Raw genomic sequence first — 13,500 nt, 5'->3', positions numbered from 1 at the left:
TCACGAATCCTCTCCCTGTCGCCGTCCAGGTGAATACTGGGTGGATCCTAACCAGGGGTGCTCCAGAGATTCCTTCAAAGTTTACTGCAACTTCACAGCCGGAGGGGCGACGTGCGTCTTCCCCGACAAGAAGTCCGAGGGGGTGAGTGCCTGCCTCCCCGACTGCCTTCCCGTCACGGCGGGAACGGTTTCAAAGCCGAGGTTTCTCCCCCAGAAGTAGACCTGAGCCGCGGGACGGGGTGGGCACAGCCTGGTGCTGTGGCAGGTGAGGGGACGGCCAGCCCCACATGGGGATTTCAACCGCTGGGTGCTCAGCTCCTTCCTGAAATGACCCCACAAGTCTGCCCTCAGACCAACCTGAAACCCATAGGGTGGCCTTTGGGCCAAGTCCACAGCCCCCCAGATGCATCTTTGAGAGGCTGGCGTTTGCCTCGGTTCTCGGTGTTGGCGGACATCTGGGCACCCGCTCCTGTCTCTCCCGAGGGCAGCGCGTGTGTCTGAAGTCTGTTCCAGATGGAATCTTGGTCAGCGAGGTTCTGATGCACAGAGAGTTGCGAGCACATCGAATAACAGTCCCCTCCGTGGGGGGTCTTTGTGTGTGTGCAGTTGGGAGTGAATGTGCATGGGGACACAGGCGTGCGGCCGGCGTGTGTGTGCGTGGGGACGTGGGCTGCTTTCCCCTTGGGTGCAGGACAGGTGAGGTGGACAAGGTCTAACTGCAAGATGACCGCGACACAGCGCCGTCTGCATGGGGCCTGCTCAGACCGCCACAACGCCCCCCAGGCGGCCGGCTGTCCAGGCAGGTTGTGGCCTGGTGCGGGAGGAGCTGGGAGGCCTGTGGTCTGCAGGGGTGCCATCCCCTCACCCCTACATCTCACTGTCACTGTGGGGAGCTCCAGCACCCCTGGACAGAAGGCCCGGCCATGGGGGCAGGGGCTCCACCATGACAGGCACGATTTGGGGACCCCTGTTTTATATACACGCTCCCCAACCTGAAATTTGAAATCCTCGGTAACCTGTATGCCCGCAACAAACAGCCTGATGTTCAAAAAGAAAATACAAGCCTCGGGACTCTCCCGTTTGGCAGAGCCCCAGGAGGAAGTTCAGGTGGAAAAATCACTGTTTCTCATCTTTTTTGTGGCTGTCTGTCCCCAACACGTGGCCTTGCTGCTGGAGAACTAGTGGGCACCCCAGGAGCCCGAGCTGGTGGTGTAGCTGGGCGGACAGCAGGCTGGGGGGCTGAGTGACCCCCACTGCTCCGTGTTCTTCCTCGGGCTCAGCCCCGTGAGAGTAGGGACCCTCCGCCGGTCGCCTGCACCTGTGGCCCTGGTCCCAGCGGAGGCCGTGCGCATGTTGTCTGAGCGCTGACATGGGCGGGTCTGGAAGCCCACACGAGAGAGCGGATGGGCCCCTCTTCCTCCCACAGGCCCTTTTCCCTCCCCTGCATGCGACCAGCTCAGAGGGGAGCCCAGGGGGACAGAACAGGGAGTCAGAGTCCTGCTTCCCCGCTGTGCACGACTAGGTCCAGGCAGAGCAGAGGCCTGTGGGCCCGTCCCTTGTGCTCCCCGGCTCTGCAGCGAGTGGCTCCCCGTTTCTGCCTCTGGAGCCCGCAGCAGGCCCTCCTCTTAGAGGAGGGGTCACGCGTTCACTCCCCACAGCGTTCCTGAGCCTGCTCGGTGCTAGGCCTGTCCTTGGGAATTGCTCCTGGGCCCCGTGCAGAGCAGACCCCCAAGTGGGAGCCCTCCCCTCCCATGGGTGGGGGGCAGATGCCGTCCCTCCCGATGACGATGGTCAGCTTCACGCTGTGTCTTCAGGGAGGCCTTGCCCACCACACAGAGCCACGCAGGACACACGCATCAAATGAGAGTAGATGAGAGGGAGGCTGTGTGTCCTTCCCTTGGTCTGTCCGGGTCCATGCTGGCTCTTACTGTCCTGAGTGCCTTTGGTGCCAGGCAGGCGTCCACCGCTCAGCAGTTCGGAAGCCCTGGCCCTGCACGAGAGGCTGGGTGTGCATACATGCACGGCAGGCCCCCCCTCTCCCTGTCCTCAGTGCAGTCTGCCCCAGGGCGAGCACCCCGACTCCACGGGAACCCCCCGGCCATGGGGGGCGAGGCACGGGCGGGAGAAGGCATGTCTGCAGGTGGGCGAGTGCTCCTCGTGGTGGTGGGAGAAGTAACCCTGTCCTTCTCTGTTTCTCTCCCTCCCACCTCCCCGCTCGATGTTTAGGCCAGGATCACTTCTTGGCCCAAAGAAAACCCGGGTTCCTGGTTCAGTGAATTCAAGCGTGGTAAACTGGTAAGGCGGCCTCTGGCTTCTCCGTGGTTGTCCTTCAAACGCGCCCGTTTCGTATCTTGCAGAGTAAAATGGCCCGCTGGCCCAAAGAGCAACCTTCTACCTGGTATAGTCAGTACAAGCGAGGGTCCCTGGTAAGTGGCCGCCGGGGCGCTGCCCGCTTGCCGCACGGCCTGGCTCGCGGCTCTGCATGGCACTCGTGGCCGCCGTGTGCGCACCTGCTCTCGCCCCTTCGGCCGAGCTGCTCCACGGCACATGACAGCCAGACTCCGCATCGGCGCCCTCGCCCACCACCCACGACGAGAGTTCATTCGGCCTGGGAGCAGGGGGACGGGAGCCCGGGGATGGTTTTCCAGTCCCGTCTAGGTCGGGAGCTGGGTGCTCGGGGTGCCCAGAGCCACAGCTGGGCGCCACCAGGAGTTGGAAGCAGACACCAGGAGCTGGAGGGTTTTATCTTGCTCAGTCCTCGTGGGCGGGTTGGGTGAGGCGGGTCCTGGACCACTAAACCACGAGTTCTTCCCAGGACACGGGCCACTGAGGTCATTCCCCTGCGGCTGCCGGATGAGGGGGCCGTCCCTGATTGCCCACCCGGCCGTGGGCTGCTCCGTGCGCCCACATGACTCGGTTAGTCCCCACTGTAACTCCCAGGGAGCTGGTCTCAGTAATCCGTCCCAGAATTGGAAAGACACTTGCATCCCTTGAAGGGAGCGAAGGTGACGTTCTGTCGCCGGCCCAGAGATGGAGCCGTGCGGACTCCTTCATACCAGGCCCGCGGCTGGCCCGTACGCTCGGGCATGTTGCCCTGACCGTCCCAGGGGTTTGGTCCGGGCGCTTCCCTGGAACAGCACGTGGAGCCCTGTGCCCTCTTCCTAGCAGGTGAAAGGCCAAGGGTCCAGGATGCGGACGCGTTGCAGGCACCTGACTGTGCTCCTTGCCTTCACGTCCTCCGATCTGGTCATTCCCCTGCTACACGCCCCGGGGGGGCGGTCCTTTGTCACCCAGAAGCCATGCCGTGGAAGCTCCGTGGCCTCCCGCAGGCCATGTGCCATCACTGCAGGCACCGTGGCCTCCTGGGGGGACACAGAGGCCATGTCCCCCAAGGACTCCCAGAGCGGTGGCTTCCAGCCGGCCTTTGCCCTGTCCCACCTCTCAAGGCCCCTCGCTCTTCTACCTCGAGGCACTTCATGGCTAACAACACCGCACGCGCTCCGTGTCCTTGATTCCAAGCCACTCGGGCTCTTTGCAGACACTCTGAAGGTCCGCGTCCGCGCTCGCCTTGCCCCGTCTGCGGAGACTTCCTTCCATCTCTCTGCATGGACGGCAGGCCTCTCGCCTGCTTCTCCCCCTGCTCTTCCTCCTCCCTCCGCCCCTGTTGTGCTTGCCTCCAAAAGAGCAGTCACACACAGAAGGACCTGCCTCGGACGCCCCCTCAGCGCGGGCGGGCCCAGTGAGGGTGGGTCAGGCGAGCCCGGGACCCGGACGGGGCAGCCGGGTGCCCCTTGTGGCCCCGCACCCCAGCACCTCACTCACAACACCCACTTTCTGCCACCGATCCGGGGAGCCCGCCTCCCACCTCTGTCCCGTTTCAGACTTTAGACGGAGCTTAGAGGCGAAGGGACGGCCCCAGCGGAAACCAGCTTTTCCTTTGGGTTTTCCCGCTGCCGTATTGCCAGCTCTCTGGGACTGTCCTGTGGACAGGACACAGATGCAGGTCCCTTCCTGAAGAAATAGCCTCCTTCTCCGGACCGGGCTGCTCTGGCCATAGCCCGTAGGATGATCGTGCAGAGCCCCTTTCCCCCTGGGAGGGCGGGGGCTCACGGCGGGGGCCCGGGACTCCCACCCGGGGCCCGCGGCTCAGCCTTGGGGGCTTCAGGTCCTTCTGTGTCCCGCACTGCTCGCTGGCCTGTCCCCACGCATGCATGCTACCTCCAGTCAGTCGAGCTTCCTCCCAGAAGGAGCACCTGATGGCCCGGATTGCCGGTTGGTATTCAGTTGTCCTCCTCAGGGTCCGGCCGAGACGTGTGCGGTCGCTGCGTGCAAAGCCGGTGCTGGCCGGCAGCCTGGTGCCCCCCGGCCCAGGCGGGGAGGGGCAGGGTCTCTGGCCGGGCCCCCGCCCCTGCGCCCTCTGGTTCTGTATACGCGTATGTGAGCGAGCGGGCAGCATGGGCCTCGATTCGCCCTCGTGTGTCCGGCACGGCTGTCATGGGGCGTCTGGCCAGGGCCTGGGACAGCAGTGGCGTGGCCGCAGCCATGCAGGGAGGGACTGCCCTCCGCTGACGCCCGGGACCTCCCGGGCACCCTCCACCTCCCGCGGAGAGGGCCTGCAGAGCGCTGCGGTTGGGGAGGGGGCCGAGCCTCGTCTGGGGCGGGAGGCACCCATGTCCCTGGCCGTGTCGGGCTGTTCAGAAGGCTGGCGTCTGCAAGGACGCAGAAACTGAGGCTCACTCCATGCCCGCCCCGCGCCCACCCCGCGCCCTGTCGAGCTCTGTAGCCCATAACTGGGGGGAGCCGGTGATGCCGGCGAAGGCTCTTGAGAAGGGGCACGTCATCAGTGATGCCCTGCTCTGGGCTTGCTGTCAGAGGGTGGGTCTTTCCAGGGAGGGTCACGTCCCCAGAGCACCCCCGGCTGCCCCCTCTCTGCATGGGCCATTGCTGAGTCCCCGTCCCCAGGCCAGGAAGGCCTGCTCTGCTTTCCCCTGGGTTCTGTGCCCTAAAAAGGCAGGCACGGCCTTTCCTGAGTGCCATCCTGTGGCTCCCCTCTGCCTGCAGGAAGGCACCCGGCCGCCCCAGCCCTCCGGCTCGCGGCCCGATGGCTCAGGCCCCTATTGCTGCCGTAGGACCTAGCACCCCGTGCATCACTCCCGGCCGGCCCGAGTCAGCCCCGGGCCCCCTGCCCTCTCTATCTGCAGTTCTCACGGCTCCCTGGCCAGGGCCTAGGACATCACGGGTGCCCAGCGAATGGTTTTCATCTATTACCGTAATCCCACGAGTGCCTTCCTTTGGCCGGCCTCCGGGCACAGTGACGGGAGCTCGAGGCCACGTGTCCGCCCTCAGGGTGCTCACAGTCCAGGGAGGGCTGCAGCCCAGGCACCGGGAGCCTGTGACACAGGGCTCCAGAGCTGGTGTGGAGGGCCTTACAGCCCAGGAGGGAAAACAGACAGTGAGCCAGGCTAAGGTGGGGAAGGGCACCTCACCTGGGCAGGCATCCCTGAGGAGGTGGCCCATGACCTGAGCCCTGGAGGAGGAGGCACCAGCCAGGCCAGGAGGGACAGGAGCGTTGTGTAGGTCTCTGAAAGAAAGGAGGTGCATGTCCCTCTGTTCCAGGGAGCCCCCAAGAGAGCCAGTGTGTCATGTTCTGGCCTTGGGGGGCTGGGTGTGCGGCACATGCCCAGGGCGGTGCCCTCGGCACGGCTCACGCTCTGGAGGAGACAGCACGTGGACAAAGCTTGTGGAGGCTGGGCCGCTAGGGGGGCCCTGTCCCCTCACTGCTGAGCAACCCCTCCTGTCCCCCCAGCTCTCCTACGTGGACGCCGAGGGCAACCCCGTGGGCGTGGTCCAGATGACCTTCCTGCGGCTGCTGAGTGCCTCCGCCCACCAGAACATCACCTACAACTGCTACCAGTCGGTGGCCTGGCAGGACGCAGCCACGGGCAGCTACGACAAGGCCATGCGCTTCCTGGGCTCTAACGACGAGGAGATGTCCTACGACAATAGCCCCTACATCCGCGCCCTGGTGGACGGCTGCGCTGTGAGTGTCCCATGGAGCTACGCGGGGCGGGGCGCGGGACCCGGGAGAGCGCACCCCTGGCAGGAAAGGCTGGGGAGCCGGCTCTGCGGCCCTGGCCGGCTGTGACCCGAAGCCCATGTCAGTCCGGCCTGGAATCAGCAGCTCTCCTCAGGCAGCGCCTCCCCAGGAGTGGCCAGGACACAGGTTGTGCTGGGCGGTGCTCTGCGGGTCCAGGGCCCGCATCAGCCCCCGAGGTCGCCCAGCCACGCTAGGTCGTGCCCGGGCCCCGTCCGCCTGCCAGGAAGGGCCGAGCTGCTCCGCAGGCCTGACAGGAGGCTTGCTCAGCCCACACGGCCCGTCAGGGCTGGAGTTGCGTTCGCTCTCCGGGCCCCGGGCCCCGGGATGCTTGCCCTCCTCTGCGCCCCCACCTCTGGCCTCCCAGAGTGAGGCCAGGGTCCCCACCGAGGGCCAGCTCCTCGGGACCGTACCTCCAGGGGCTGCCGTCAACCCGGGCAGGTCTGAGCTGCGTCCTGGTGTCTCTGTAGCCATGACCCGGGGGTCCGGTCCTGTTGAAATCCTCAGGCACGTCCCTCGTGTGGCCTTTGAGAGGCTGGAGGTGGGGTTGCCAAGAAGCATCGTCTCTGCGAGTCCTTCTGTCCCGTCTCAACATCGGGCCACCTGTTCTGAATTCAGAGGCCCTGCCCGAGGTGCCCGGGCCAGCCCCCCCGGGGACAGGGCTAGCGTGGGCTCCAGCCCTGCTCTATGTCCAGGGCCGGCCCCTCGAAGGGCCTCCCTCTGGGCCAGCACACGATACCCCTTTCTAGAAGGGGCTGTGCTCTCACCGTGTGGCCCAGAAGCTCTTCTGGACCCTCTTAGCACCAGCTCCAGACAGGGTCCTTCCCGCAGATTTCCAGGTGGGCAAAGCATCTGAGAGTTCTTCTCGTTGGCCCAGCGGCCCTCCCCTTTGTCCCCCACCCCACCTTCTGAACAGAGCAGTCAGGGCATCTGTCAGCTGGTCACAGTGCGTCTGAGGCCAGGGAGAGGCGTGCCCGAGCACTGAGCTGCACCCCCTGGGCTCCTGCCCCTGGGTTAGTGCGTCCTCCCCGGCCCGTCACAGCGTGCATGGGATGTGACCGTTTTCCCTAATGTCTGCTGTGGCGGTCCGGTGCCGTCCAGGCCAGGCCCGAGCGGAAGGCCCTGCGGGGCATCTGGGTCCTGCGGGAAAGTGAGCGCGCAGAGCCGCCTGGTAGCCGCTGAGAGCAGGACCCAGGCTCACCGCTTGCCTCCCACCCTGGCTGGTGCCCTTGGACTGGGCAGCACCCTCCAGCCCTGGGGAGCTCCGTTCCTGTTCCTCACCCCGGGGCCACCTTGGGGATTATGGGCGAGGGCACCCAGCGGGCAGGCTTCCCTGGAGTGCCCTGCCCCCCTTCCCTGCTTCCGTGCACCCTGGGATTTGTGTGGGTCAGTCCTACGGTCCGACTGGGATGTGCAAGACTCATCCCTGAGTAAAGCAGAGGAGTCCAACCCCCTGGGAAGGGATTGCCACCGGCATCTGCTTGCGCTCCTGACGTGCACCCCGAGCTCCTTGAGAAGGTCATGAGGCAGCAGGGAGAATTATCCCTGCGTCTCTGCCTCCTACAAGTGGGGCTCCTGCTCCATCGGGCTGTCCCAGAAGCACGTCTCATCTCGCCTCCAAAGCTTGGGACTGTGTTCAGCCCGCCGGAAGCCCCAGAAGAATCCTCCGTTCCTGGGACTGTTTCTGACAACAGGGGCACACGAGGCTAAGGCCGTGAAGGTGGAGACAGGAGGAGTCTCCTATGGCAGAGGCAGGACCCCGGGGACAAGGCCTTGAGTTGGGCTTGGAGCATGCCGGCTTCCGTGCACCTTCACTCCTGAGAGAGTGCTGCCGGGGAGGAGACAGTGCCCTGGCCCCTCGGTGGTCAAGTCTGGACTCTGCCACGGTCCTCTGCGTGTCTCTGGAGGCCGTGGCGAGACCCAAGCTCTCGGGACAGGAAGACTGGACGCTGGGCCGGGAAGATGGCCGCTTCCTCCTCAGGCGGTTTTGCTTCTGGAGAGAAAAGAGCTGACCCCTGAAAAGGAGGAGAGCAAAGGTCTCCGAGCAGAAAGCCTGCTGTGCGGGCTGGACCGGGAATTTGGGTGGAGGGCGGGGCTCACAGAACAGGGAGGTGGGGCATGGGGGCGCGCCTGGGGAGTCGTGCTCGGCCAACCCCATGCCCCCCAAAAGTTCAGCCCAATTTGAAAAATCGGAGCCCCCCCCCCCCCAGTAACTGTGGAGGGGCCCCTGCCTCCAGACGCGCGCTGGTGGTAGAGAGGCCCGCCTCGGCCCTCGGGCGCGGGAGGCTGGCTGGAGTCGTGTAGCGAGGGCCAAAGAACCGGGGTTCCCTCAGACGTTCTGGGCTGTGTGGCCTGAGTGAGGGGCCCCTGAGCGGGCACGGCCCTGCACACAGACACATCACCTGGCGAGAGGCCCAAGGAGCTGTGCCACATAAATCTGGTTGTCCGTGCAGCTCTGTGCACCCTCAGGGGCCGTTTCCAGCCCGTAATGGTTATTTACGCCTCCGGAATAACGGGGTACAGAGCGGCAGGTGAGCGTGCGGCCTGCTTAAACACACCCTCTCTAAGAGCTCTGATAGGTGCAGCCATGGGCCCCGTAAATCCAGGAGAAACACCCTGTCAGCTCAGCAAACGCCGCCGTCCCTTGCGTGGGGAGGGGAGGCGGATGCCAGCCCCGCAAAGGCCGGTTGGCCCACCCTCCTGCGGGAGGAAGAGCCGGTGGGGCGCTGCCCTGCTGGCCGGCTCGCCGCTGGGAAGGCGCAGGCCGCCCGCAGCCGAGGTCCATGGGTCCCACGGCAGCCCCGCCTTCTAGCGGCCGGGAAGGCCGGGCCAGCCGTCCCACCTGATCCCTACTGTGCGGTGTCCGACGGTGAGGACGGGGCAGAGGCAGAGCTTAGGCAGGCGGCGTTGGGGGCTGGCGTGGCTGGAGGAGGCATGAGCCATCCCGGATGTGCTGCGCCAGGCCGGGCCCGGGCCACGTGGTTAGAAAGCGCCAGCATCCGTGGCCTCGAGGTCCTGGTCGTCCCCGAGCAGTCCTTCAGGACGGCGCCCACGTCAGGAGGGGTCAGACTCAGTTCCTGAGGGTCGGAAACCTGGGAGTGGCTCAGCCGGTGGCTCGGGCCCAGAGCGTCTCCGTCAGCTCGGGCTGTGTAACAAAACACCCCAGACTGGTGGCTGGGCCACGGCAGCCATGGGCTTCTCACGGCTCTGGAGGCTGGAAGCCGAGGTCGGGTGCTGGCGCGGGCGGGCCCAGGGGACGGGACAGCCTGCTTCGGGGCCGCAGACAGTCGCATTCCCGCTGCGGCCTCCTGCGGTGGAGAGAGCGGCTAGCTTTCTGGTCACTTCTTGTCAGAGCACCACCGTCACGACCTAGTCACCTCCCAAAGGCCCTGCCTCCAGACACCCTCACATTGTAGACGGGACGTCAACACCTGGACTGTGGGGGGACGCAGGCATTCGGTGGCTAGCACGGTGCGGTGTGGCCACGGGGCTGCTCTCCGGGGAGGGCCGCTGGCCTGGGGCTGTGGGGTCTGTTCAGTTCCTGCCCCATGGGCCCCTCCACAGGGCTGCCCAGCCGGTGGCCTCCCCCAGAGGAGTGATGGGGGCAGGCCAGAAGCCGGGGCCCTCGTGCACACCTCCACCCGTGGAGTGGAAGCCACTTTGTGGCTGCTCCACTTCCCGTGGCTTCCCACGTGCCATGCACAGGTCTGGGCGCCCTGACCCCCGTTCCGCAGGAGGGAATAAGGCCTCCAGAGGCTCTGCGTTCCTCCTTCAGGACGTGGATGGTGCCGGGAGACCCTCCCCGGGGCCAGACCCCACTGAGAGTGTGGTTCTGCTCTGGGTGGGAAGGAGAGATAGCCGCTCGTCCTGGACGGCGACGGGGTGTGTCTGTGAGGGTCTGTGGGGCAGACGCCCCCACTGGGGACCCTCGCCTCGGGGGATGTAGATGGGAGGACAGGCCCGTTTAGCCTCAGGTGGGAGCGTCCTGTGTGCTCAGAGCTGAGTGACCGGGGCGACCCTGCACCTCCCCTCCCTGTGCTCTGACGTGTGGCCAGGCAGGGGAGCGAAGACACCTCTCCTGGGAAAGTTCTGGCACCTTCCTGGGGTTCACCCTTCTCCTTAGTAAGGTGGGGCTTGCATCCTGACCCGGGGCTGAGCGGAGGGTGACACGAGATGCTCGTGGAGGTTAAACAGACAGAGCAAGGGACTCACCGCAGCGCAGTGCTCCCTCCCTGTGCCATCCCTGGCCCTCTGTGCCTCAGTTTACCCAGTACTCCTCTAGACCAGGGAGTGGGTCAGGTTCCCTCCTCTTCTCACACTTGTGGGTGTGGAGTCCTCTTACTTCTGGGTGTGATTGCCAAGGGCAGGACCGGCCATCAGCCCTCACTGTCTGAGAATTCTTCATTTTGAACAAGGAGCTGGTATCCGGGTATACTCCGGCGGAGCTGCGTTTTCTGTGGCTGGTCCTGATGCGGCTGCCTTGGGGTGTCCCAGCTGGCAGGGGAGCGCGTGCTTCCGGGACTGGGGCGAGGGTTAAGTGGGAGGTCGTGAGGTGGGAGGCGCTGCCTTCCCTGGTCTGGCACGTGTCCCTCCCTCCACCTGCCCTGAGAGACGGCGCAAACCCACTTTCTCTCCGCAGCTGGTCTGGGCGCGCGCGGGAGCCGGGAGCGGGGCGGGTGGGGCGGGGGCGGCTCAGCCCCGCCAGGTGCCTCCCCCGCCCCCTCTTACTGACACGTGCCTCTCTTCTGCTTCCCAGATGAGGAAAGGGTACCAGAAGACCGTCCTGGAGATCGACACACCCAAGGTAGAGCAAGTACCCATTGTGGACATCATGTTCAATGATTTCGGTGAAGCGTCACAGAAATTTGGATTTGAAGTGGGGCCGGCTTGCTTCCTGGGCTAGGAGCCGCGAGCCCGGCCCCCAAGAGCAACCTCGTGACCTCAGCGCGCCGTTTGCGGGCGTCCTGGACAGTGAAGGCCCCTCGTCCCTCCCCCGACTTCGTCTGCGCCCGGCTCCGCACCGAGCCAGACCCCAAACCCACAGAGAGCAAAGGGAAAGAGCCGAGTCCCCCACCCCGGAGCCGAATCACATGACCTAGACGGCCCCCAGCCACCGGGCCCCACCGCTTTGTCAGCCCCGTTCCGTCCCCACCGCACGCCGCAGGGACCAGGACCGGGCCACACTTCCTGCCGCCGAGCCGGCCGATCCGACGCCTGCATGGAGAGGCCGCTGGGCCCGGGCGTGGGGCTGCAGTATTTGGAGATCACTTTTTTTTTTAATTCAACTTGAAGATGTGTATTTCCCCTGACCTTCAAAAAATGTTCAGAGGCAAGCCTCGTAAAGGTCATCCCCACCCAGCCAGAGCCTCTGTTTTCAACTACACGATCCATTCATGGGCCAAATGTCATTCTGCATGTGCCTTTCCGATGGATTAAAGGTGCTTTCGTCTTTGTGAGTTTTAAGTAAATATTTGTATTGTATTGTCATAAATGTTCAGTGTCCCCGACTTTCAATCACGCATGTCAGCCCGGCGTCGGTCCCACTGGGGGGGTGGGGGAAGGGGGGGCGTCCAGTTCTGGTGAGGAAGGGGCAGCCCCCTTCCCCACTGGCCAAGAACGTGCAATAAGGTGGAGGTCTGCCCAGGGCAGCAGGAGGGCACGCTGCCGTTTGAACAGCGGGTGCCTGGGCCCCTATTCAGATAATTTTTTGGTGAGCTCTGGATTTTTTTTTTTTTTTTAATGGAGAGGAAAAAAAAAAGAACTTGATGCTTTCTCTTTCCTACGTGCACTTAGATTAAATCGCGGGCATAAATTAATTTTAATTGCTTCCTTTCCCCATTTTTCTCCCCGCAGAGCCTGATGGGAGAGTGTCCAGGGCGGGGAAACCACACTTTCTGTAGATGATAATTAAATGAAAATTGGTGCTCACTTTTACACTTCTCCTTTGTGGTGCTATCTGTTTTAAGATCTCCTTGAAAGGGGACCCTGGGGTCACCTGGCCGTGCCTCTTCCTCCCGCCTCTCTCGGTCCTGGTCTCTGCCTCCACAGGACGCGGGTCTCTGCCCAGGATGGAGAGGTAGACACTCGCCCCCTTCCTTCCCGCTGGGCCCACATGCTTTTGCGCTCCCAGGTTGCTGCGAGGCCTGTTGCCAGTGTTAGATTGTGCTTCTGTGATTTGAAAACACACACACGCACACATATAAGATGCTGCCCGCTCTGTCCGTGGTGTGCTGATGAGCAGGTCGTCTTCAGTTTGCTGAATGTTTGGTGCTAATTTCTGTGTTTGTGCTCAGCACTGAGCTAAAGCTGCATGTGCAGACGGGGAGATGTGCAATGAACTCTGGGGGTCTCTCCGGGGCTTCTGCCCCCCACGAGCAATTTGGAGTTCCACCCGCAGGTGTCCTGGGCGTCGGCCTCAGCCGCCCTGGAGCTCTGGGCTGGCGGGGCTTCTCCGCAAGCGAGGGCCAGGGGGCTGCCTTCTGTGGGCAGACGGCCCGATGGACCGGCCAGGAAGGGCCACCCCCTCACTGTGAAAAGCTGCCCTGGTGCAATGCCCTTTCCTTCCGTGCTGAGGGGAACGGGCAGGGCCCCGAGGCCCTGCTCAGCCCCGTCGGGAGCCGCTGTGACCGACGGTTCTGGTGCTGTCCTCTGCCTGCCCTGCCCGCTGGGCCCTGCTTCCCGCTGGGGAGACCACCGCAGAGCCCCCCCGCCGGGGCATCAGGAAACCACCCACTAGGATTTCCCGCATCCCTGTGGACATGGAGTCTTGCTGTCGCCAAAGAGAAGTCTGGCTTCGAGGTTCTTTCAAGCTCAGGAGGCTGGCATGCGCCAATGACTCTCACATTTGTCTCTTCCAAAGCAAAGCCATATCTGAGGACTGCCGCGCGGTGCCCTGTGGGTGTTGTCTAGGTCATGTGATTCCCTTTTGATTCCTCGTCCCTCTCGAGTCCCCTCTTACACTGTCCTCCTCATCCTCATGGCCCCTTCAAAGCTGTTGTCATTCGTATGGAAGTCAAACGTGTCCCGTTCTCCCCAGACCACTTCGCTATGGTATATTGCAATAAAAGTACTTCTTATATTTGCAAACATTCTCCTGGTGTAATTCTTGTTCCTCCTTCTCTCTATAACTGGACACAGGCTGATGAAAAGGGAAAAACCATCAACAGAAAACCCACAGGAAAGGTTCTAGGGCATCGGGCCCTTAAAAACACAATGTCCGATGATACGTGTCCACTGCTTAAGAACCCCATGGACGTGTTCCTGAGTCTTGTCTGTAATGCCCAGGAAGGGGCGTTTTCCAATATTTTAAACCTGTGCGATGAAAAGTCCTTGAAAGACTTTCTCAATAAATCGAGTTGACAGTTTCCACCGTAAACAGACGTGATTGGCTGTCTTCTTCAGGGCGA

At 63.5% G+C, this 13,500-nt stretch overlaps 1 protein-coding gene across 2 annotated transcripts in view; it reads left to right on the top strand.

Annotated features, from left to right (window-relative positions):
• The window catches only part of COL5A1 (collagen type V alpha 1 chain), a 148,907-nt gene extending 135,727 nt beyond the window's left edge, over positions 1–13,180 (top strand). The window contains exons 63-66 of one of the 2 annotated variants that reach the window (XM_035015484.1): positions 30–142; positions 2,358–2,426; positions 5,807–6,040; positions 10,851–13,180. In XM_035015484.1, coding sequence (XP_034871375.1) covers positions 30–142; positions 2,358–2,426; positions 5,807–6,040; positions 10,851–10,997 — 563 coding nt within the window. In that variant the 3' untranslated portion in view covers positions 10,998–13,180. Of the gene's footprint in view, positions 1–29; positions 143–2,226; positions 2,296–2,357; positions 2,427–5,806; positions 6,041–10,850 lie in introns of both variants that reach the window. The other variant, XM_035015483.1, reaches the window with a different exon arrangement.
• Positions 13,181–13,500: the final 320 nt, after the last annotated feature.

Source organism: Mirounga leonina, unplaced genomic scaffold (assembly GCF_011800145.1).
Source record: "Mirounga leonina isolate KUSES-001 unplaced genomic scaffold, KU_Mleo_1.0 Mir_170, whole genome shotgun sequence".
NCBI lineage: Eukaryota > Metazoa > Chordata > Mammalia > Carnivora > Phocidae > Mirounga > Mirounga leonina.
Note: the sequence above shows the minus strand (reverse complement) of the source record. Positions and strands in the feature narration are given on the sequence as shown.